Source organism: Mustela putorius, unplaced genomic scaffold (genome assembly GCF_011764305.1).
Source record: "Mustela putorius furo isolate JIRA1106 unplaced genomic scaffold, ASM1176430v1.1 tig00000095_pilon_pilon_pilon, whole genome shotgun sequence".
In the NCBI taxonomy this organism is placed as follows: Eukaryota; Metazoa; Chordata; class Mammalia; order Carnivora; family Mustelidae; genus Mustela; species Mustela putorius.
The window spans coordinates 26,869,588-26,892,969 of NW_025421280.1; the positions used below are offsets into that span (position 1 = coordinate 26,869,588).

The 23,382-nt window shown below is 55.0% G+C and overlaps 1 protein-coding gene across 1 annotated transcript in view; it reads right to left on the reverse strand.

Moving 5' to 3' along the window:
- Nucleotides 1-9,229: 9,229 nt before the first annotated feature.
- Nucleotides 9,230-23,382, reverse strand: part of KLHL26 (kelch like family member 26) — a 28,356-nt gene continuing 14,203 nt past the window's right edge. The window contains exons 2-3 of the mRNA XM_045081402.1: nt 14,360-14,542; nt 9,230-12,127 (exon numbers count right to left, since the gene is read on the reverse strand). Coding sequence (XP_044937337.1) covers nt 10,546-12,127; nt 14,360-14,542 — 1,765 coding nt within the window. The 3' untranslated portion in view covers nt 9,230-10,545. The remainder of the gene's footprint in view (nt 12,128-14,359; nt 14,543-23,382) is intronic.

Sequence of the window (23,382 nt, forward strand, 5' to 3'; positions counted from 1 at the left end):
CGCCGGCCGGGCCCGCGGGCGGCGGGCAGTGCGCAGGCGCCTTGGTGTTCGTGAGTGCGGCGCAGGCGTACGGGAGCGGCGCGCGGCGCGGGGGCGACAGCGCATGCGCACGCCCTAGCGGCGCGCTGGGGTACAACAGAAGAGGCGGGGTTGAGGAGAGGCTGGAAAAAAAAGACTAGGGTTTGAGCACATGCGTAGTGAGTAGACTCCTGGCCCGCTGGACAGCGGCCGCCCGGCTGTTGGGCAAACGTGGTTCGCGGGCGGGCTGGGACGCTGGAGCCCCCAAGGAGACCGCCGGACCCAAAACCTTCCAGTTTACAAGGATGGGGCCAGCAACCCACAAGGACAGGTAGCACCCCGATGCTGAGCTGGGGCTCGGACTAGTTTAGCTTTGAGACCATTTCAGGGAGATGCTCATTCATGCATTCATTCATTCAACCATATTTATTGAGCGCCTGTATGTGCCAGGCACAGTGGGGGAAAGGCGTGAGCAAGCAGACGTGCTCCCTGACCTGACGGGGTGCGCAGTTAGGGAGGGGGACAAACACAACCAACCAAAAAATGACCCAAGAACATTTCTGATGGAAATAATTGTGATGTGGAAAGTAAAACTAGGGGCACCTGCGTGGCTCAGTAGGTTAAGCCTCTGCCTTTGGCTCAGGTCATGATCCCAGGTTCCTCTGATCAAGGCCCACATCACGCTCCCTAGAGCCGGAGACTGCTTCTCCCTCCTCTTCTGCCTGCTTCCCCCTCTGCCTATGCTGTGTGTGTGTCTTTGTGTGTGTCAAATAAATAAAATATTTTTTAGAAAGAAAACTAGTAATGACTGGCAGAGTTTATTTTTTTAAGATTTTATTTATTTGACAGATAGAGTACAAGCAGGGGGAGCAGCAGAGGAAGAGGGAGAAGCAGGCTCCCTGCTTAGCAAGGAACCTGATGTGGGGATTGATCCCAGGATCCCAGGATCATGACCTGAGCCAAAGGCAGATGCTTAACCAACTGAGCCACCCAGATGCCCCTGGACTGGCAGGACATCGATGATAGGGAGGCTCAGGGCCACTACTGTCAGGGAAGTGGGGGGGGGTGGTATTTGAGCTGAGGCCTGAACCTTGTCAGCAGCCCCCACGGTCCCAAATCCCAGGCATCATCTTTAACACCTTGCTTTCCCCATCACCTTACTTGACCAGTTTCTATTTTCTGGATCCTTAAGGCAGAAGGACCACAGGTTTGCCATGGGGTGCTATAGGAAAGGTCCAGAAACCCCACCTAGACTAGATCCAGCCCTGAAAAGGGTAGCAGGGTCTTCCCAGTGGCAGGAGGTTGACCAGGGGAAATAAAAAACTTCTGACATCTAGCTGTTCCCTCCCACATCTAACTGTTCCTTCCCAAGTGGAGGAACCATGACCACCAATATCAAAGGTTTATTTTCAGAAGGCTCCAGGGATTTCCAGGCACAGACAGGGTGGGAGCCAAGAGGGGCAGCTAGGGAATAGTGGAAAACCTCTAATTAAACAAAAAGCACACTAGAAGGAAGGAAAGAAAGATAGATTCATTTTTTTAAAACATACTTCTTACTAGGGTAAGGGATGGCTGGAGGGGTTGCTGGTGGTGATCATAGAGGGATCACCAGTATTTTCTGAACATGCTTTTATTCACACTTTACAACTATTTGCTGAAATGTCCATATTAAGTATATATATATTTTTTAATTGGATTGTCTTGGGCACTACTATTACTTTATCCTTTTTTGTTCTAATGGTTTTGAGTCCTTTTGTGGTCTTTTTTTTTTTTAAGATTTTTATTTATTTATTTGACAGACAGAGATCACAAGTAAGCAGAGAGGCAGGCAGAGAGAGGAGGAAGCAGGCTCCCCACCAAGCAGAAAGCCAGATGTGGGGCTCGATCCCAGAACCCTGGGATCATGACCTGAGCCGAAGGCAGAGGCTTTAACCCACTGAGCCACCCAGGTACCCCCTTTTGTGGTCTTCTAACCTTTTTGACTAACAAGCATCTGCCCTCCTCTTTTGGGTGCCAACAACCAATTGCCCTTCAGGGAACATTCTGCAATTTTCAGTCCATGATATGTAGATCGCATGGGCTTCATTACCCTCTCTCCCCACAAACACGCCTTCCCAAGTTGAAAGTCTTTACCAATCATCAGGGCCCATTGCTTTGCTTTCACGATTGGCTAGGGCAGGCATGTGGTTCTGTTTGCCCAGTGAGATGCAATTCTGGAATTTTTGCTTAAACCACTGGAAAGAGAAGCGCCTTTTTGCTTGGATGGCTGGTTTGAAGGATAACACAAATTTGCAGTGCCAGATGTCACTAGGTAAGAGAGATGTCCCAAGAGTGTGACCGTACACAGAGAGAAAGAAGCAAAGTTACAGAGACACTGAGCTCCTGGGTCCAGCCATACCTGAAGCTGAACCCTCCTGGATTTTCAGTTATACGAGCCAATAATTTATTCTCTCTTTTGCTGGAGTTGGCTTGAGATCTATTTTCTGTCTCTAGCATTAAGACCACAGCTTCTGGGAGTCAGGTGCAGAGCTGGGCATTCTACAAATACGACTTCCAGTTCCAGCCACCATCCTATAAGATTAGAGAGGAAATAGAGACAGAGCAGGAATGGCAGCTGCCTGTACCAAGTTAAGTGCCAGAGCCAGGACTAGACCTCAGGTCTGACAGCAGAGCTTGGCTTCCTTCTCCACACTGGGTTTTGTAAGGTTTAAATGCTGCTAATACATGTCAGGTGCCTGGCTCACAAGTGCTCAGAAATTGCTGGTTACCCTTATCACTTACATATGCCTGCACTAAGCCAGTTTCTGGGCAGAGAAAACAAAAAAGATTTGGTAGTAGCAGGGGTTATCAGGTCACCGAACTGGGCCATGCCTGCAGCGCAGAGGTGAAGAGCCAGTGCTCACCCTACTCACTCCCATTCACCCCACACCCAGGCAGTAACCCAATCTGTCCTAAACCCTGGTGATGAGTCAGAGGAAGCTGTGAGCCTGCTTATTGTGCAATGGCCGGACAGTGACCCAAGCCCTCCTCCCGCTCCATTGACCCCCAGTCCCAAGGAAGGCGAGGCTGAAGTGTCTGGTGACCAGGGCAGAACCCAACCCTGACTGTTTTTGGTTCTTCACTCATCAAAGAAAGCTGCTAACGCTAGTGTGTCCTGGCCTGGCTTCTCGGAGCAGCCCATAGTCTCTGTAAATCAGGGTGGATCTCGTGCTCCCCATCACACTTAGGAAAAAATCCACACTTCTACTGTCAACTCAGGAGGCCCTCATCCCCTTTCCGCCTCCCTGGCCTCTCATTCCAGCCAGTCCAACCTCCTTGCTGTACCACCTCCAGATCTCAGCATGCACTGCTGCCTCTGCTAACTGCTTTTGCATCGTGGCACCTTCCACCTTCTCATCTTTCAGGTCTTTCTTCTGAGAGACCCTCCCTGAGGGCCTAACGGAAATCTGTCCCTGTGTGTGTCTCATGACCTGGGAACATCCCACTCTCTGAAGGCAGCTGTTTCCAGGATCCTGTCTGCACCCTGCTAGACCAACTGAGACCAGAAGCTGAAAGTATGTTCACCCTACCCAAACATTCCTGGGCTTAAGTTCCCTGTCTGAGGCACAAAGGACAGAGACATACCAATTCCTTAGTCTTAAGGCTTATTCTTTATCCCTTGAAGGTTCTGTGTACTTTAAGCCTCATTTTTAAAAATAGATTTATTTATTTGAGAGAGATAGAGAGAGAGAGAGAGCGCACAAGAAGACTCCCTGCTAAGCTCGGAGCCTGATACAGGAGCTCGATCTCACAACCCATGAGATCATGACCTGAGCCAAAATTACGAGTTGGACGCTCAACCCGACTGCGCCACACAGGCGCCCCTAAGCCTCATTTTATACTTGCCTATTCATTTTGTTTTTCTGGGTCCCCAGAGCTAACAGAAAAGTAGGCACAGAGGGAGAGTTAGGAAGTGTTTGTTAAGTGAATAATTTTCTGCCTGGAAAACTCCTATTCATCCCTCAAAACCCACCTCAAATGCCCCCACGTCCAGAAAGTCCATCCCGAACCCTAAGGAGAGCTGTGTTCCTCCCTCTAGGGTCACCCAGTCCTGAGTCCTTCTCCAGCCAATCCTGACCCAAAGGGTCTGAGAGGGTCCAATTGTTGACTAGTTCCACTTTAATTACATAGCACATCCAAGTGTGAGCTAAGAAGTGAGTCCTTTTAAGCCACTTTCTGCTGCATGCAGGATACGGTTTTCTATCCTCTGCTTCATAGTTCTGCCTAGCTTCCTTTGTTCCTGGCCAGCTTCCCCAGCATCAGCTCCCACTCTTCCCTTTCTCGTGTCCACAACTCCAGCCTGGCTGCATTCAGCCACAGGCTCTCTCCCTGCCTAGAAGGCCTTTCCTCTGCATCCAGACTATCGCACTCCTCAGCATAAAGCTTCTAAATACATCCTAAATTAAAACCTAAACTCCTGGGCCACCTGGCTGGCTCTGTCAGAGGAGCACACGACTCTTGGTCTTGGGGTCATAGATGTTACTTGAATAAATCTTTAAAAATAATAATAATAAAATAAACCTAGGGATGCCTGTGTGGCTCATTCGGTTGGGCGTCTGCCTTCACCTCAGGTCATGATCCCAGGGTCCTGGGATTGAGTCCCATGTTGGGTTCCCTACTCTTTGGGGAGCCTGCTTCTCCTCTGTCTGCTGCTCCCCCTGCTTGTGCGCATGCTCTCTCTCTCTCCTTGACAAATAAATCTTTAAAATAAATAAATAAAATCTTCTAAAAAATAAAATAAAATAAACCTAAACTCCTGAGCATTCCTTTGTGGTCCCGCCCTTACCAATTCTCCACCTGTGTGACAAAAGAAAAGTGACTTCACCTCTCTGAGCCAGGATGTCTGGTATTAAATGAGAACAGTGGTACTCCTTCTTGCAGGCTCTTGGGAAGATTAAATAGATAAAGCATGTAAAACACTTAGCTCAGCGCCTGCTTCCTTGCAAGCATTCAATAACTGTTAGGGAAGAAAACCCTACCTCGAGATGTTAGTTTTCGTGCCTTGCTTTTCTGCACTGCCTTATATGGAATCTTAGTCAATCCGGGGTACCCACATTGCATAGAGGTGAATTCGGGCCATTGGAGCGGGAAGGCAAAGAGGAAAACCATCCAGGGCCCGTCTTTGACTTCCAAACCAGGCCCTCGTCAAAGTTTTGAAAAGGCGAAGCAAGAGCCAGGTTTGATTATGAAGCAAAAGGGGAGAACCTGAAGCAAGCCAGAAATGGCCAGGCATGGAACGCACCCTTTACTATAGAATAGGAAGGGGTTTGCTGAGGACCGAGGCCCCTTATCCCCCCATCCCAGGTTGAGTGTAGGTTAAAGGGGGAACAGGGTGGGGCTGCCAAAGAGGGTAACAAGAAGCTGGAACTAAGGGGACAGGGAACCAGGGAACAGCTTTATGGGATGGCGGGACAGGAGCAGAGTCAACAGTCCACTGGCTCCCTAGAAACCACCCATGCTGAGGGGATGTCTGGGGTAGGCATTCCAATGACACCGTGTTGCCTGAGACTTGGACACGCTCCAACTGAACTCCCCACACAGACCCCTTCCCTGCAGCCCAAAAGCCCAGGACACTTAGAGCCACAACCTACATTACAGAAAAGGGGTCAGCCACCAGGGGGTAGATTGGCTGCAGGAGTCATGGAGCTGGCTTTTCTTTTTGGTGGCCCAGTGTCTGAGTCCCCTTCCAAGTCTGGGGAGTCCTCACAGTGTCAAATAGGCCCCACTAACAAGCCTCAAAGCCTCTGGTATGACTGATCAAATGATGGGCCTCTGTCCCCCTTTGTTCCTGTGTCCCGGCCTTTGCAACACTCCTATGCAGGTCTACCTTCTTAAGTTTGAAGATACGTCCCCAGCCCTGATTCTGGACTTGACCCTGTCATCTGCTTTGGCCAAAGGCATACAGGCAGAAGAGACAGCACATGTTTCCCAATTGGGACCTTGGAAGACTCACGTGATTCCACTTGTCCTCTGGTAGCACTGTAGAGCATGCTGGCCAGCTGCTAGTCCAAGGCTGTGGGACAGGTGGGTCTGAGACTCCTGGCTACTCCACCCGGAGTAGAGAGCATGCCCAGCCGAGGGCAGCCCAGAACAAGCCCCCTCCAGCTCAGTCACAGACACATGAGAAACAAACATCCGTTTTTGCATGCCATTGAGACATGGGGCTGTTTGTTACCCAGTAGTGGCAGCTAACACACTTTAGATCGTCCTTTTCCCCACTCTCTGGGCAGCTACAGCATTGATACAGGATGTGGGCTAGGCCAACAGGATATTTGCACTCAGAGCAAGTGGTGCAAAGAAGCAGCATCGAGATGGGCATCTGGTTTTTAGGGGAAGCTGTGGCTGAGTGCCAAGGGCAGGTGGCAGTGCTAATTGAGGCATCTGGAGTCCATGGTGATGGCAAAAGTGTCCACGCCAACCAGTTCCCCGGCATGATTTCAGCTGATCGCCCTGGCTGCCTCGCCCCCTACGTTTCTACTGTTTTCTGAGCCTGGTTTTCCAGCCTTCCTGCCTCTTTTGTAAGGAAATGAACAGCCTTCCAATGCACATTTTTGCCATTTAAATCAGCCTGAGGCAGTTTCTGTTGCTTGCAATAAAAACCCTGGTTTATATAAGATGGGCAATCCCAGCATGTTACATTTATAATTTTGAAACTGAGTTACAAGTATCAGAATATCTGACCACTAGTATCTTCAGCAACACAGGCATTGTGATTTCCCATAAAAAGGAGTCTGGCAGTCAGAGGTTTCCAGGGTGGGACAGGTGGCCCTGTGATTTTGGGGCTTTGGGAGGCGGCATCTCTACACCTCACTTAACTTGCTCCTCATGGCCACAAGATGGCTGCAGAAGCTCCTGGCATCGTGTCCTCACAGGAAGCAGTAAGGGAGAGAAGGGGGCAATAAGGCCTCTCTCTTGTCCAGAAACCCCCACCCCAGACCTCCCCTTAAAGCTTGCTGGCCAGATCTGGGAAACGCCCAAATCAAAAACAACCCCGGCAAAAGGCGTTGCCAAGAATGGCTCAGCCAAATCCTAAATTAACCCCCGAGGCTGGGCACGCTGCTGCTGGCACCAAATCAGGGCTCTATTGGCAAGGAAGAAGAAATGGCTGCCGGGATGGCAATAACCAGGGTCAGCCACAAGATGTAAGCTGGGGCCTTGCTGTAGGCAGGAGTATGGCTTCATGGCCCTCTTGCTTGTGGGGTCCACAGGCAGATGGTACCCACAGACCATGGAGTGGATGAAGCTCTGCTCCCACCTCCCCAGCCCAGGACCTCTCGCTTGTGTGGTAAACATTCGGACCGTGCCTCCAAGGCCAGATGCCCCTAATAAAACCCATGCACCGAGTCTGCACCATGAGAAGCAAAATCTCCAGGGCCTGTGGGAACACAGGAGAAGGAGCTACGTTCTCGGAGACAAAGCCAGGGGCAGGTTTCCAAGCTGGCCAGGTCCGGGGCAGATTCCCACCTCACACAGCTCCCCAGAGGCCCCCTTGGCCTCTCTTGCTGCGAGGCCCCAGAAGTCACATTTGGCCTGCCTCTAGCGGGCCTGAATCCCACCGTCCCCGGAGACAGTGTTTTCCCACAGCCCGAGCCCAGGTGTGGAGGGAGGCTCCTGCCGGCTGCATCCAGGGCCTTGGTGGGGAAGCAGGCCATCTGGAAGCAGACGGGCTTTCCCAAGTTCAGTCCCTACATGCAGTGGCTGGCCATTCATGGCCCCAGCGCCCAGGATGGAAGGTAAAGGGAGGAGATGAGGTGACAGGCTCGAGACCCCTTCAGGGTGCTCTGCAGAGAGGCCCAGGCTGGTCCAAGGGTGAGTGTGTGTTTGTGTGAGCAAGCACGTGAGCATGTCGTTGGGCATATGAGCAAGGCTCTGTGTGAGCACCAGTTGTGACCATGTGAGTGTGCATGTCACAGTGCGTGAGTGCAGGTGTTCTTGTGAGCTTACGCCTGTGCGTGCATTTGTATAAGCATGTGTGTGCAAAGGCATGTTCCGCCTTTCTCTGAAGGACACAAACGTTCACAAAGTGAAGATTCAAGCCAGTTTCTGCTAAATTAAAAACAGCTTTTTCGTGTTTAAAGTTTACAATACGAAAAATAATTTTCCTTTCTTCCGGCGGGGGGGGGGGGCGCGGTGAAGAGGGAGGGGCAGGGGGCCCCTGAGAACATTCCATGAACCAGCCCAGACGGTTATGCACAATCGACCCGGTTAGATACGGCAGAGCCCCCCCGAACCCCACCCCCCGCGCCGGCACCCCTGCCAGCTCATTGGGGACAAGATGTTCTGAGGTGTGAGCTGATCTGGGGGGACTTGCAGCTGGCAAAAGATTCTCACTGCCCCCCTGAAGGGGCCATGCCTCTAGCAGGGAAGGGTTCTCCTTGGGGGAGCTCAGGTTGGGGGGGGGGGATGAAAAGGGACTGGAATGTTCTGGTAAGTCCCCAAGGGCTCCTGCTTTCGTTTCAATGCCCCTGGCAGCATGGGCTCCTTCCCGGTTCCCAACCAAGTTTTTATTTAAACGCTGCCCCCCACCCACACATCCAGCCTTCCTCTGGGGCCCCGATAGCCGCTGTACAGGAGCACCAGGCCTGAGGGTGTGCTTTGAGGGTGACCCTGAACACCTCGCCTCTCAGAAAGCTGTCTGTGAACAGGAGGCTTTCTCCACCAACATACAGCCCAGTTCGCGGCGAGGCCAGCCACGGGAGCAGGGGTTGGGGGCAATTCACAGAGCTCTTACGCCCATATGGAATGGTGATGACTTCGTGTTTCTTTTAGGACCTGCCCTGTGTCTCCCCCACCATGCCCTCCAGGGAGAGGGGCTCCTCAGCTCCCCCATCTCACACCCCAGGACTGAGCAGATGGAGACAACCTGCCAGGAGCTGGGGGCTGTCTGGTGGCAAGGGGCCAAGCCACCAGGCCCATGGAACAACCTGGAGAGAGTCTCTCCAAAGGCCACCCAGCCCAGGACAGATTTGCCCTCTGTCTTCCAGGCACCCAGTAGGAGTTCTGGCCATACCTCTCACTGCCCCACACCCCTGAGCCAAAGGCCAGCCCCCCTTCCTGCTCCCCCACAATGCTAGAAAAGGGCAAAGAGGGGAGGGGAGCCCCTAACCACATAGAGGACATGAGGAATCTGTGACCCATCAGGCCCCACAAGCTCAGCACTGGGCCTGCTCCATCTTTTCACCAAAACATTTTTATTAAATGAAGGAAAATACTAGGAGACAACATCTGCTAAGATAGGAGGTTAATTCTTTACACGGTGAGTGGGTCACAGAGACTCAACATCAATCGTGCATTAGCAGCAAGAGACACTTTAAGTTGCCCCGAGGGTACAAATCCCATTTATAAGACAGTAATGCCGGTGTCTTAAAAAAGCAAAACAGAACCCTCCCACCCAAAAAAATAATAATAATAAAAATGAACAGCTTTAGAGCTTTGATACCGAAACAGATGTGGCCAGAGATGTCGCGAAGCCCTTAAAAGAACAGGCCACACCACTCCCCTGACTTCCCTTGCTGAGGGGGCCCAGGCAGGCCTAAAGGCACGACAACCAGCACACAGGACAAGGCAGGAGTGGAGGGCTGGAGAAAGGGAGGGAAATAAAAAGTATGAGACCTGTAGGAATGCAGACACACTGAGTTCTAAAGCAGGTGTCCCCCTTGAACCAGGGGGCAAGGATGGGAACAGGGCCATCTCAGCCCGTTCCTCCTCAAGGCCCCACGAGACACCCAGCGCCAAATGGAAGGCTGGACAATTGTGATGACCGTCTCTGAGAGCTGGGCATGTTTTTTCCTTCTGAAAGTGGACAACCGCACATACCAAAGGTATTGGGACTGAGACAGGCATGGAGACAAATGAGAAACTCCTCCAAGGCCACCCTCCCACCCACCCTAGCAGCCTGGACTTGTTGGAGGCAGAAACGTGCCCACCCTTGAGGTCAACCCTGAGCTGGGTGCTTCCCTGCCACCTCACCAGCTCCTGGACGTCCATATGTTAGAGTTTGGGGGTGGTGTTTATTTTAAAAAATAGATGGTGCAAGAAACTTGGGAGTGGGGCAGGGCGCAAACCAGGGATTTGGGGATCAATGTTAAGGAGCTCGTATCCAAATGTCTGAGGCCCCCAAGCTGGGAGAGGAGAGAAGTGGGGCAAAGCCATAAAACCACATCTCAAAGGAGACCCTGATTCCCTCCCTGAGCGGGGACATGGGGCAGGTAAAGAAACCTCCTCAAGTGTGACTCTGCTGCCACAACACGTCAGCCTCATCGCTGGCAGCCTCCCTCAGTGGGCACAAAGCCAGGATCTGCTCTGGGAAAGAAGGAGGGACCCCAGGAGGGGGCCTTATCAATGCAGCAGGCCCCAAGGCGTCAGCCCCCACCACGTCAGCCACAGCGGTAGCAGGGGTGGTTCTGTGGCTCTCGGCCCCAGTGTGCGCTCAGCACACCCCTTACAGAGACAGCCTGAGGCTGGCCCGGCTCCCAGGGGTGCCAGGAGCTACCTCCTGGTCCCTGACCGGGGCAGCAGGACAGGGGCACAAGCGATGCCTGCGAAGGACTCTGGGAAGTGCAGGTCGCGCTCCCACTCATCCGTCTCCGTGTTGTACACCTGCACGATGCCCGTGACGTTGTTGAGGCGCCAGTTGTAGCCCCCGACGATATAGATCTTCCTATCCAGTAGGCAGCAGCCAGCCTCCGACTGGCCGGCCCGCATGGGGCTCACACTGGTCCACTGGTCCGTCTCAGGCACGTAGTACTCCACCGCCAGCACGTCAAAGCAGCGGTCAACGTGGTCCATGCGGCCCCCAAGGGCATAGATGCGGCCGCCGGCCCCCACCATGGCATGGAGCACGCGGGGCTCACTCATGGGTGCCTTGAACTCCCACTGGTCGGTGGCAGGGTCGTAGCAGTGCAGCGCCTTCTTGTCCTCTACGGAGATGCCGTAGCCTCCGGAGATGTAGAGGCGGCCCCCCGCCGAGGCACCTGCGTGGCCCCAGGTGCGGCGCTTCAGAGAGCAGGCGTAGCCCCACTCGTTGCGCCGCGGGCAGTACCGCTCCACCGAGGCCAGGCTGCCCGCCCGGTTGCGGCCACCCGTGGCATACACCATGCCACACAGCACGTTCAGCTGAAACTGGATGCGGCTCTCCTGCATGGCCTGAAGGCGCAGCCAGCGGTTCCGGTGCGGGTCGTAGCGGTAGCAGGCATCCACCGCGCCCTCGCCGCTGCGGTACTGCAGGTGCTGGCCCCCGGCCACGTACACAAAGTTGTCGAGGACGGCCACGCACGTGTGGCTGCAGCCCACCTCCATCTCGGTGAGTTCCCGGAAGTGGCGGGCACCCGGCTCAGGCAGCTGGTACACCTTGCTGCTCACAGAGCGGTCACTGTCGGTGTAGGGCGTGCCCCCAAAGGCCACCAGGGAGGGCACGTCGGAGCGCACAACCGTGCGTGGGGACTGCATCTCATGCTGCCGGAAGGGTAGCACCTGGTAGTTGAAGGCCTCCAGCAGGTACTGCCGGCACAGCACATCCTCCACCATGATGTCCAGCGTCTGCACGCTGTCCACCAGGTCCGACGAGCGCATGAGCGGGAAGCGGATGTGGCAGAGCACATGGCTGGCGCGCGGCCGCCGGGCCGGGTCGTGTTGCAGCCAGCGGACCGCCGCATGGAACAGGTCGATCTCTGCACAGCTCTGCAGCCGATTGCTTTGCAGGAAGAAGACGAGGCGCTCCAGCGGGAGGTGCAGGAAGTCCTCCTCCTCTGCGATCTGCAGGAAGTGCTGGAAGGTGAAGGCATCCACGGACTCCTTGAGCGAGGCCAGGCTGAAGGTGGTGGCCATGTGGCCGATGTTCAGGCAGGTCTCTACACTCATGGCGGCCTTAAGGAACTCCTCGCACAGCTCCACCACGGGCAGCATCTGCAGGAACACGGCCGCACCCAGCACATCCTGCACGCAGTCCAGGTCTAGCGTCACCTCGGCACTATAGGCAAAGTCGATGATGTGCCGTAGGCCACGGGCGGACACACCCTTCAGCTCGATGATGTCCTGGCTCGCCTCCCTCATGCCACCCGTGAACATGGCCCTGAAGTTCAGAAACACAGCACGTGGGCTCGGGGTTGACAAGGGGGCCTCATGGCCACCCAGGAATAGACTGGCCCCTGGACACCACGAGCAGGGCACAGCCAACCAGGGGAAAGAGGCCAGATGCTCATTAAAGACATGTAGAAAAGAAAAGGATTTTTAATCCACCCAAGCCATGTGTCTTCCTACAAACAGCAGCTCCCCCCTTGGCCCCTCTGTGTGGGGGTACGTCCAGCCTACCCAGAGGTGTGGAAGACTGGCTCAGAGGGAGGGGGCTGGGGGGCCACTCATGGCGGGGCAGGTACAGGAGGGCAGGAAAAGGCCAAACGTTGATTTTGGCCATGAGGCAAGTGCCACCCCCACCTTGGCACCCAGCCGTTAAGACCACACATACAGCAGGCTCAGGAGAGGGTGGGGACCCCAAGAACACTGTGCACCATGGTTATCCTGACCTCAGGAGGTGAGGTGAGGTCAGGTGAGGCCAGCCCCTCACCAACACCAGCAGACACATGTGGGCATGTGTCTCCACCACCCCAGCCCAAGTCTCATTCCCATCACCCACAGATGGGGAAGGGATGAGGGTCCCCAGGTCAGAGCACCTACTAGGAGGCCCCACCAGGGTCACTGTCATCTCTAGAGAGAGGCCCAGACAGGAAAGCCCTCCGAGAATGGCCTACAGGAGCCCTATTTCACTGTGAGACATCCCCTAACCCCAGGGAGTGAGTGACACTAGCTGTCAGCCTTTCTGTCCTGCTCTGGCAAGTGGTGTTAATGATGTGAGCACCAGTGCGAGAAACAGGACCTGGGTCACAGCACCCCCTGGCTTTTGGGGGAGCCCCAACAGGAAGAGGGGCAAGAACCCCAACACCCTCTGGGAGTGCATAAGAGGTTTCTATCATGGGGCAAGCACATATTGTGATGGCTGACCCAGGAGAAGGAACCTCCCTCATCCATTCATCCAACAGATGCCTGTTCCCCAGTCACACACTCAGTGTGGCCTGGGCTCAGGTCCCAGAGTGGGGACAGCTGAGCTGGATGCTGCTGTGGGGCCGCCAACTAACAACTGCCCAACACTCTGAGCAACGGCACCATGGAGCCTTCTAGGAGCAGCACTTGGGCAGCCCCTCGGACCCTGCCCCTTCTTGTCCCCATGAGTCCCATCAGCCCATCGAAGGCAGAGGCAGCCACGGCGACGGGAGGGAGCTTTGCCTTTTAAGGCCTCGCTGGCTGCAGTGCCAGCGCAGAGGAGCCTTTAAAGGGCATTTCTGGCTGGGCCGGCCCACCCGTCCCCAAATCCAGAATAAAAATAGACACGGCGCCCCAGATGGCTTGGCTGCTCCAGCTCCCCAGAACAGCCTTGTTGAGCCTGGGGGGCGGGCAGCTGGGGGGCGCAGCAGGCAAGCCGTCCCAGCCTTGCCACCCTAGCCTCGAGGACCATGCAGCCCTCGGAACGCACCTAAGCTGGGGCTCTGCGAGACAGTCTGAAGGGTCGCCCCAGCCACCACTGGCAAAGCAGGGTCAGAAAGCCACCCCTAGGACAGCACCCCAGCTCTCTCTGGCAGGGTCACAGCCTGGCAGGAGGAACTGGCCAGCTGGTCACTGAGGAAATGAGGGAGACTGTCCTCAGCCCATGACAGTCCCCAGCTGGTGAGAACGGCCCTAGTCCTGCTCTAAGGGGCCCTCACTCCCCCACACAGCCCAGCACAGGGAAGGGGATTTTAGGAAAGGGCTCTCGCAGCAGACTGACCAGTACACCCAGGAAGGCCTCACCTGTTGTGAAGGGACTACGATACAGCCTGGCATGCATGGGGACCCCCATCTGGGCGTCCTTCCTATGACTCAGCCTGAGTACAGGAACCTATGGAGGCAGAGACTTGTGTCTGATTTGTCTTTGCTGGATCCCCACGGGCCAAGCACAGGGCCTGGTACACACAGGTGTCAAGTAAAGACAGAATGAAAACAAGGTCAAGCCCTGCTATTCCCCCAGGGCAGAAGCAGCTAATTGGGTACCAGGGGCCACCTCTAGCCCCCAGGCATGTTCTGCTTGCCTATACCATGTCCCCCAAAAGTCTGAGAAAGTTATAAACCTAGAAAAAGCTTCAGATTTACTGAATATGTGACCAACACCAGCCACATTCCCTCACAGCCATCCTGGCTGGCTGGCCGGCTGGTGCTGAGGTCACTCCCTCTTAGCTGGGGGGGACACTCTCCAGCCCCCGAGACCTGGGCTCACCTGAAGTAGTCGCTGCAGGCGGCCAGGACCACCTTGTGTGCGTGGAAGGTCTCTCTGTTGATGGTGAGTACAACGTCCAGCAGTTGGCCCTGGGCACGGAGGGCAGCAAGGCCCTGCAGGAGGCTGGTGCTATGGCCGGGCGCTGAGAAGGTGCACTTGAGAGCTCCATTTTTGTCAGCCATGCTGTAGGAGAGCAGATGTGGGGGCTGAGCTCAGAGGCCTGAGGTCTGTCTAATCTCTGCCCAGTGACACTGGGCTGGCCCACCTGGGCTCTGAAGCTGCCCCAGGCACAGGCAAAATCACCAGAACTGGCCCTGGAGAAGCAGACACAAAACCGGGGTCTCCATCTCATTAGCCACCTGCCTGGCAACTGGCCTTGGCAAGGGACATCACCTCTCTGGCTTCCATTTGCCACCTGTGAAAAGGCCAGGGTTTCTCCTAGGATCTGAGGAGGCTCTAATGCCCATTTTGGTTTTTAATTGAGCTAGGATTCATGTCACATTGAATTCATAGTTTTATTTTTTTTTTAAGATTTTATTTATTTGACAGACAGAGATCACAAGTAGGCAGAGAAGCAGGCAGAGAGAGAAAAGAGGAGGAAGCAGGCTCCCTGCTGAGCAGAGAGCCCGATGTGGGGCTCGATCCCAGGACCCTGGGATCATGACCTGAGCCAAAGGCAGAGGCTTTAACCCACTAAGCCACCCAGGCACCCCATGACTTTATCGTTTTAAAGTGAACAGTTCAGTGACGTTTAGTACATACACAACATTGCGCAACCACCACCTCTAGCTAGTTCCAGAAAATCTTCATCCCCTCAAAATAAGACCCCATCCCCATCAGCAGTCTCTCCTCACCCCCCCTCCACCAGCCCCTCGCAACCACCAATCTGTCTTCTGTCTCTGGATTTGCTTCTCCTGGACACTTTGCATAAATGGAGTCAGGTACTGTGTGGCCTTTCGCATGGGGTTTCTCTCGCTCAGAATGTCACAAGGTTCACCCATGTTGTCGTGTCATCCTTCTCATGGCTCAGTAATATTCCATAGTGTGAACAGACCAAGTCTCCGTGTCACATCACTGCCCCCCCCATGCCCTAGCAAGCCGCCCCCGAGGGCAAAGCCCTTGTCCGTCCCCTGCAGGGGGTGAAGGTGGGATTAAGATGCTGGCACGGAGCCCCAGTGTGGCTGTGGAGGAGGAACCTACAGCTTCCAGGGCAGCTCTGGTCCCCAGGGTCGGGGGTGGGGTGGTTCACAGGCCAAGAGAGGCCAACCGCCTTGGAGGCCCAGCTACTTGGCCACCTGCCCAGTGAGCCCCTTGTGCTCCAATGAGCACCCCAGGGGAGGGCAGCCACACAACCACAAAGTCATTTTCCAAAGACTTTGGCTCTGGGGTCTACTTGACTGTCTAATGGAAGCGAAAAGCCCATTGGTCCTACCTCCCAAGGATAAGGACACAATAAGTAACTTGTAAGCCCAGAGCTGTAAGACCACACAGCCGGATTTGAACCCAGGCTCAGGATGGGACAGAGTGGGTGGGATCTCCCTATCTGTCATGGCCAATGAAGCGGGCAGGGGGTGAGTCTCAGCAAATTGTGGGGAAGCCACAAAACCAAGAATATCTACCCTAAGAGGATGGGTTTGCCTATGGGGGTAATTCAATGCGGGGATGGGGACAAGTTAAACAGAGATTGCTGTGCCTCAAAATAATCGTTCAGGATGCAAAGGTCTTCTTAGAACAAACAATGAACTTTAAAAAAAGAGAAGAGGTGGAAACAGCCCAAATGTCCACCAAAGGGTAAATGGGTAAACACAGTGTGGTCATCCACACAACGGAATAGTCCTCAGTCATAAAAAGGAATGAAGCTGATTCATGCTACAACGTGAATGAACCTCAAAAACATCACATTGAGTGAACGAAGCCAGTCACGCGAGGGCGTAAACTGTACGATTCCTTTTATATGAAATGTCCCAAACAAGCAAATCCACAGAGACAGAAAGCAGATTCGTGGTTGCTGGGCTACAGGAGGCGGGTGGGGAGTGACAGCTAATGGGCACAGGGTCTCTTCTGGGGGTGAGGGAAATGTTCTGGAACTAGATAGAGATGATGTGTGCACAACACTGTAAATGCACGAAATGCCACTGAATTGTTCATTTTGAAATGGTAGATTTTATGTTATGTGAATTTCACATCAGATTAAATAAATAAGACTAAACAAAAGGGTATCTGAGCTTTCTTAGGTCTGCATAAAACCCTGCCATGGCCATCCACCATGGCCCTCGCCCCCTCACAGTATATGAGGACTTCTATTCCCCCCTTGCCCTGCTCACCCCCACATCCCCTCCCCTCCAGCACCACTGTCCCCTCTGCTGTTTTGTCTTGAAAAACTGGTTGACTATATTAAAGAATGAATGGTTTATGGGGCCCTATTACATCACTTCACCCCCCCGAACACAACAGGAGGGAACAATGCCATCACCTCTAGGGTCAGGCCACTGTGGGGTCAAGAACCCCCACCAGGACTCTCCCAGCCCATCCCTCACCCACTCCAGGCCAAGGCCAAGTACTCTGCTCTCTCCCCACGGCTTCCAGCTCTCTGGAACTTGGTTTCCCATTCCTGGGACTGACGCCTGCCCACAAATGAGGGCCAGGAATGTGGGCACTGGTCTTTCCAAGAAAGCAGGAGAAAGAAGCCTCCTCAGCCCTCACTGTCCAGCAGCTCCCAAAACAATATTAGGGACAGAAGAGCTGATGCCAAACACATACTGTCGGCGCTCAGTCAACGCAGCTGCTGCCAGCCGATGGTCCTTGACTTGCGCAGACCACCAGCTCAGTGGCTCCTCCATGAGAGCCTCAGGAAAGGGGGGCAAACCAACTGAGGGCCAGAGGAGCTGCAGGCCCTGGGGTGCTGACCACAGGCCTGCAAGGTACACAGGGTCCTGGTGTGGGAGAAGGGGACATGGGACATGGCATGGGGGACACAGGACGCGGCAGGGGGACATGGTTGCACTTGGCAGACCTCCCACCCGTGGGAGGCTGTAGCGCATGCTTCAGAACTCAGCACCGTGCTCCCCTGGGCCAGTAATGCGGGGACGCCGGTGGTGCCGGTGGCCAGAGCCTTGGTTTGCCCAGAAGATTTGGCCTACAGCCCTCCTGAAGGCCACAGAGGCCCAGAAGGCCCAAGTCTCTAATTTGGTCTGGTTGCCTCTCCCTGCCAGGTGGAGGGGATGCCCACCTCACATGCCTCCGTTCCCCTCCCATATTGTTACGTCCAGACCACCGTGCCTGACCCGGCTGCTGCTGGAAATTCAAGTCTCTGTTCTTCCAGTTTCCCACAATCCACCCAAGTTCTGCAGATCATAAAGGGAATGTCACTGGTTCACAGACCCTTAGGCTTCAAAGTGCACCCATCCTCTGGTCAGGGCTGTCCTCCAGCATACAGCCCTGACTGGGACGCCTCCAGAAGGGCTTCCACTGGGTCTTCTCACCAACCCCCCCAACAGGCCTCCAGACCGCCTGAGATAAGCCCACATGCCATAGGAGCCTCTAAGGACCCTTGAGGTGCTCAGGTCTGAGCCCCCACCCCCTGCCCTCCTCTCACTTCACTGGCATTGTCAGCCCCTTGCCCCTTTCCCATGGGTGGGAACACACAGAATGAACGAGATGAAGAGGCCTTCCCCTCACCGGCTGCACAGTCTGGGGAATGGAGACCCAGAGCAGTCAAATCATCCAGAAGAGGCTTCACATCGCAGCTCTGAGCGTCCCATGGCTGGGGAGGGGAGAGGAGCCTAGAGCAGAAATGTGCAGAGGCCAGAAAGTTGGGGTGTCCCCAGCCCTGCCACCCCCACTGTTAGACAGTGACACCCAGCCTCTCCCTTGGAGCAGAGGGCTTGGCTGCATCCTGGATCTTGGCCCCAAAGGCCTGGCTTCCACAAAAGGCCTACCCTGAGAAGCCCACCCTCTCCCTCTAGCCCCACCTGGGGCCCGGCCAACACCAAGACAACACCGGGAACCACCTTCCCCTATGCCACAGGGCCCTACTGCCAAAGGCCAGCACTTGACCTCTTTGTGAAGCACAGTGGCCTAGAGGCCAGGAACAGCTGGTGCGACCTCTTGGGGACTCCCCAGCAGGGCCAGGGAGTGGAGAAGAGGCATATCTCAACCTTCACCATGCGTGTGAATAACCAGGGACCACATCAAGACCCAGACCGGACTCAGCAGGTGTGGGCACCCTGGGGATGGCAGTACCATTCTCCATAGACCCCACTCCACATTGCAGAGCCTGGGGGTGGGGTATAAGAAGGTGACACTTAGACAGCTTCAACATCCCATCTTCCTAACCAGGATCCCTCAGAATCCCAGACATCCAGAGCCTGGCCCTAAGCAGAGTGTTTCAAGGTTGGTCCAGGATGCAAAGGTGGGGAGATGCAGCTAAGTGAGTGAGACACACTCCTCCAGGAAGCCTGCCAGCGCCACACCACAGCCCTTGCTCCATCAGGCTACTGGTGTGAGAGGCAGAGAGGGCAAGATTCCAACCCCTGCTCTGCCATCTGTCAGCTCTGTGACTTCAGCACATACCCTAGTCCTCTGGATCTTCACTTTCTTGTCTGTCAAATAAATCACGGATGTCATAGGGCTGCAGTGAGGTTCCCCCTTGTCCCCATAACCTCCTGGTAAATGAGGGGCCGCAGATATTTCCCTTGGCTTCCCTTTGGGCTGAGAAGGTGGCATGGCCCAGTGAGGGGCTACATCCCGCCGCCACCCATACAAGCCACCCACATGCCCCTGAATGGTGCCAAGTGCTTAGAAACTTGAAGCTTGGAACCACCCACAGAGCACTGGCACATGGCAGGTCCTCTCTGTGGACACCTTGCCTCATAAATTCTGTACATGTGTCCCCCCCACACCCCAGTCTTTGCCATTTTGCTTTCAGCTAGCTTCATTTTTTTCTTAGAAGTTTCTGATTGATTATGAAGCAAGGCCAGAAGACTTTATGTGCTTTCCTCTAAGCTCCAGGGACTGGCATGCACACACATTTCCACAAGAAGAAAGATTTCATACCAGAGGCAACTTCATTCTGGAGCCTGTTGGTCCCTGGACATATTTCTGCCATGGTCCTCCATATATAAAGAGCACCAAAAAATCAATATAAAACCAGCAATCTCACAGAAAGATATACAAAGGATGTGGGCTGATGGTTCATAGGAAAGGAAGCACACCTGACTAAAGAGACCTAAGAGTCAGCATGGCTCACAATAAGGGAAGTACACTCAGCAAGGGAGTGGCTTCACCCCTAGGTGAGCAGAAGCATTGGCTGTGTGGCACTAGACACTCACATCAGTTCCCAGTGGGAGTGTGAAGTGGAAGAATCCCCAGGAAGGCAGTTCAACAGAGCTAGCAAAATTCTAAAGCCTTACATCTTTGATCCTGCAAGTCTGGTGAGATTTATCTCAGGGATACTTACATATGCAAGACGATGGATCCAGGAGGATATTCACCAAATACCGTTTCTGAGGGCCAAAGATGAGAAACAAGCTAAACACCTTCCAAAGGAGTATAAAGAATTATCGTACCTTCTGACAAAGGGCTGACCTTCAACTGAGCACAGAGGCCCTGCACACTCCAAGCATGAAAATGCTCCCACCCAGGAGTTAGGACATACCTACCCAGAGCCCCCAACCAAGTCCACTCCACAGCTGCTTACAAGGTATGAGGCCTGAGATACACTGTGTGGGGAGGAAATGGCCCCTTTCTGTACATACCTCGTCCTCCTCCAGGCCCTTCTCCTCATGCCCTTGGCAAGGCTCACAGTACCCAAGAGGTTGTTTTTCCCCTCTCATCTCACAGATGGCACAGTTGTCCCTGAAGCCCCCATCAAAACCCCCCACACACACCTCACAGCCTCTGGGGAGCTCAGAGAAGGAGGAAGGAAGCCAGCAGGGGCTGGAGTCCCCAGGACAGACAGGCTCGGCTGGGCGGAGGTGGGCAGGAGGAGGAGGGAGGGCTGAGGCCTGGGACCGATGACTAAGGGAGGACCCATTACTCAGGCCAGCCCAGACAGGGGGCGGCCGGCGCGGCGGGGCCACGGGCCCCCAGGAAGGCGGCGGCGGCAGCCCTGAGCCTGTCCGAGTCTCCAGACGGCCACCCGAGCCACGGTCACCCGCACTGAGTCATCGGAGCCAATGCGTCAGCAGCCGGGTCAGGACGTCTCTGGAGGCCGCTTACTGCCGCCCCAGCTGCACCCTTGGCCTGGATCTGGCCTCTGAGGGGCTATGCGTGCCCCCTCAGGCCTGGCCTGGGCTCAAGGCTGTCCTGACCCCCTACTCCCATAGTGCATCCCCTACCACTGTCATTAGGCACCCCTGGCCAGGTCCAGGCCTATGCTGGACATGGGGACACAGCCACTGTGTCCCTTGGAGTTTCCCCTACACCAGGGCTAATGTAAAGTGGGACTGGGTAGGGTAAAGACCCCTGAGTGGACCACCCATGGCAAGACATCCACAATCCCCTGGGGGTCCTCAGACAGCCAAGGCCTTTGCCCATGTTGTCTCCAGCTCCTGGTTGGTACCCCCGTGTGGGCTCCTTTCCCCAAAAACACCAGTCCTTCGTGGGGTCACCCCCAAAACACCATGGGCTGGAATCTTTGTTTGAGGGTCTGCTTTAGGGGGACCCAGCCCAAGAGAAGATGTCCAAGTGGGGGAGGCCACAAGAAGGGCAGGGCCACACCAACTGCAGTTCCCGTACCCCAGTGACAGGGCCCCACAGTGGAAGTGGGGTCTGCCCTGGAAGCGACACCTGGTGGGGTGGGTGCTCCCCAAGTCCTGCCCTCATCTGGCTGCTGGCCCTGGTCTCCATGCTTGGTTTCTCAACCCTACAGGAGAGATCTGAAGCCCCGGAACAGTTCTTTTCATTGGAATGTCGAGAAAAAAAAATGGCAAGGCAAGAACAAGAAAGAATTTCATGGAAACATTTCTTTGGGGTTTTGTAAAATCCTTTCCCACCCCCACATGGAGCCCAAAGCTCGGGCCAGAACAGAGTCTGACGGTATTGCCCCTTTAACATACTGTTCTGACATGCAAATTCCCTCACTTCCCCTCAAAACGGAGAGCACTTCCACTTTCAAAGCCAATTTTGGTTTTATTGTCCATGTGGCTCGATGGAGCACAGCAGCGCAGCACAGCTGGTTGGCTCACACCCCGGCCGAAGTCGTACCAGGGAGCTCCAGGCCACTCCACCCGAGGGTCCCGGCTGCACCAGCAGGGAAGATGCTGCACTTCACAGGAGAGAGAGGGGACAGAGACCCAGAATGAAGTGGGGAGGGAGACCGGAGAAAGGGGGGGCAAACAGAAAACCAGAAAAAGGGGGATAGAGACCCAGGGAGGGAGACAGAACCCAGAGGCGGGGTGGGTGGAGAAGCTCTGGCGGCCAGCTGGTCCACCCCTCTGCCCTATTTCACACAACACCCTCCCCCTACCCCCTGTCCTCCAGCCATACTGGAAACTTCTCTGCCTTCTCCCTCCCATCCACCTCTGACTCTTAACAAGGCAGGCCCACTGACTGAGTGTGTGGTGGGTGGCCAGGCGTGGTTCTTCGCATGCAACTTCATGAATCCCACTCCAAGACAGGGAAACTGAGGCCCAGGACAGCCCCTCCAGTCGCAAGCAGCTCCAGCACTGGCTTCTACTTCTTGCTCTACTACAACCTGCTGACTGCTGAGACCCAGGCGTTGGCTTCTAGGCACGCAGCTCCGTGGGTAAAAGTGCATCTGAACCGGAGTCCCATATGCCCCACAAAGGCAGATATCCCCAGCTACTGTTGCCACGGTTACCACAATATTTCACAGTTCCGGGTACTGTGCTCCCAGCCCAAAGGATAGAATCACCATGTTCTGGCACCTTGCATGGGCCCTCAAATGTTCAGGCTGGCCGGCAGCCCCCATGCTCACGTCAGTGTGCTTTCTCTTGGGACTGCTCACCAGAGGCAGGCCCGCCCTCCTCACCCCTCGCAGGGCAACAGGCCCATGCCTGGGGCTGTCCCTCCTGATAAGGGCTTGATCCCTGGGCTCCCAGGAGAACAGACAAAAGGCCAGGTCTTCTGAGTGGACAAGCATGGAGCCCAGCAGCAGAAGAAGGTCCTCACTGCAGTGGCCCCGCAGGCCAGGACACCAAAGCACTAGCAGAGATCCAGGGGGACAAAGACTCAGAGAGCAAGGGACTGAGACCCAGACAGACGCAGACAGACAGCCGGGGCGGGGGGAAGAGACAAAGACCTAGAACGGGAGAGAAGAAATCCAGCCAGGGCCCCTGGATCCCATGCGCCCCACCGAGCCTGGGCCCTCTCTATGCCATCAGTGGTTGTTTATTTCTCATTCCTGCTCATCATGCTGTTTTTTCCCCCACATCTTCTGAGATAATTTTCAACAGGAGGCCCAGAGCCAAAGCTTATCTGTGCACCCGTGAGTGGATCTGTGCCAGGAGGGCAGGTGCACCAGGCCGATGGACAGGGGCAGAGTCTCATCCGCTCCCTCCCACGCAAGCTGCCTCCAAGTGCCGGAGGCGTGAGCATGGCCACAGCCCTCTGAGTCCATCCTGGAAACACGCTGCCTATGAAGACGCCCTCTCAGGGTCCTGCAAAGAGCCCCAGGCCACACTTGCTCACTTCACCTTCTTCATGGCATCACCACTACAGCCATCTCCCTACGTGTATGTCCTTGGCTCCTGCCTGTCTGGGCTCACCAAACAGTGACAGGGTGACAGAAGAGAGGGGGTATCAAAGAGATCCCAGTAGGAAGTAACCATGCCCCCTGCAGGGCCCGAGGGCTGGCAACTCAGAGAGCCCCCATGTGACAGCTGGGGAGCCTAAGGGTGGAAAGGTCATCAAGACAGGCAGGCAGAGGTTCTGGAACCCCCATCTACCTTGAAAGAACCATCCCGAACCCTCCCAAGGACCAAGAACCCAGCATGGTGAGAGAAGTAAAGCTTCGCGGGGCTTGAACTCATGACCCTGAGATTAAGACCTGAGCTGAGGGC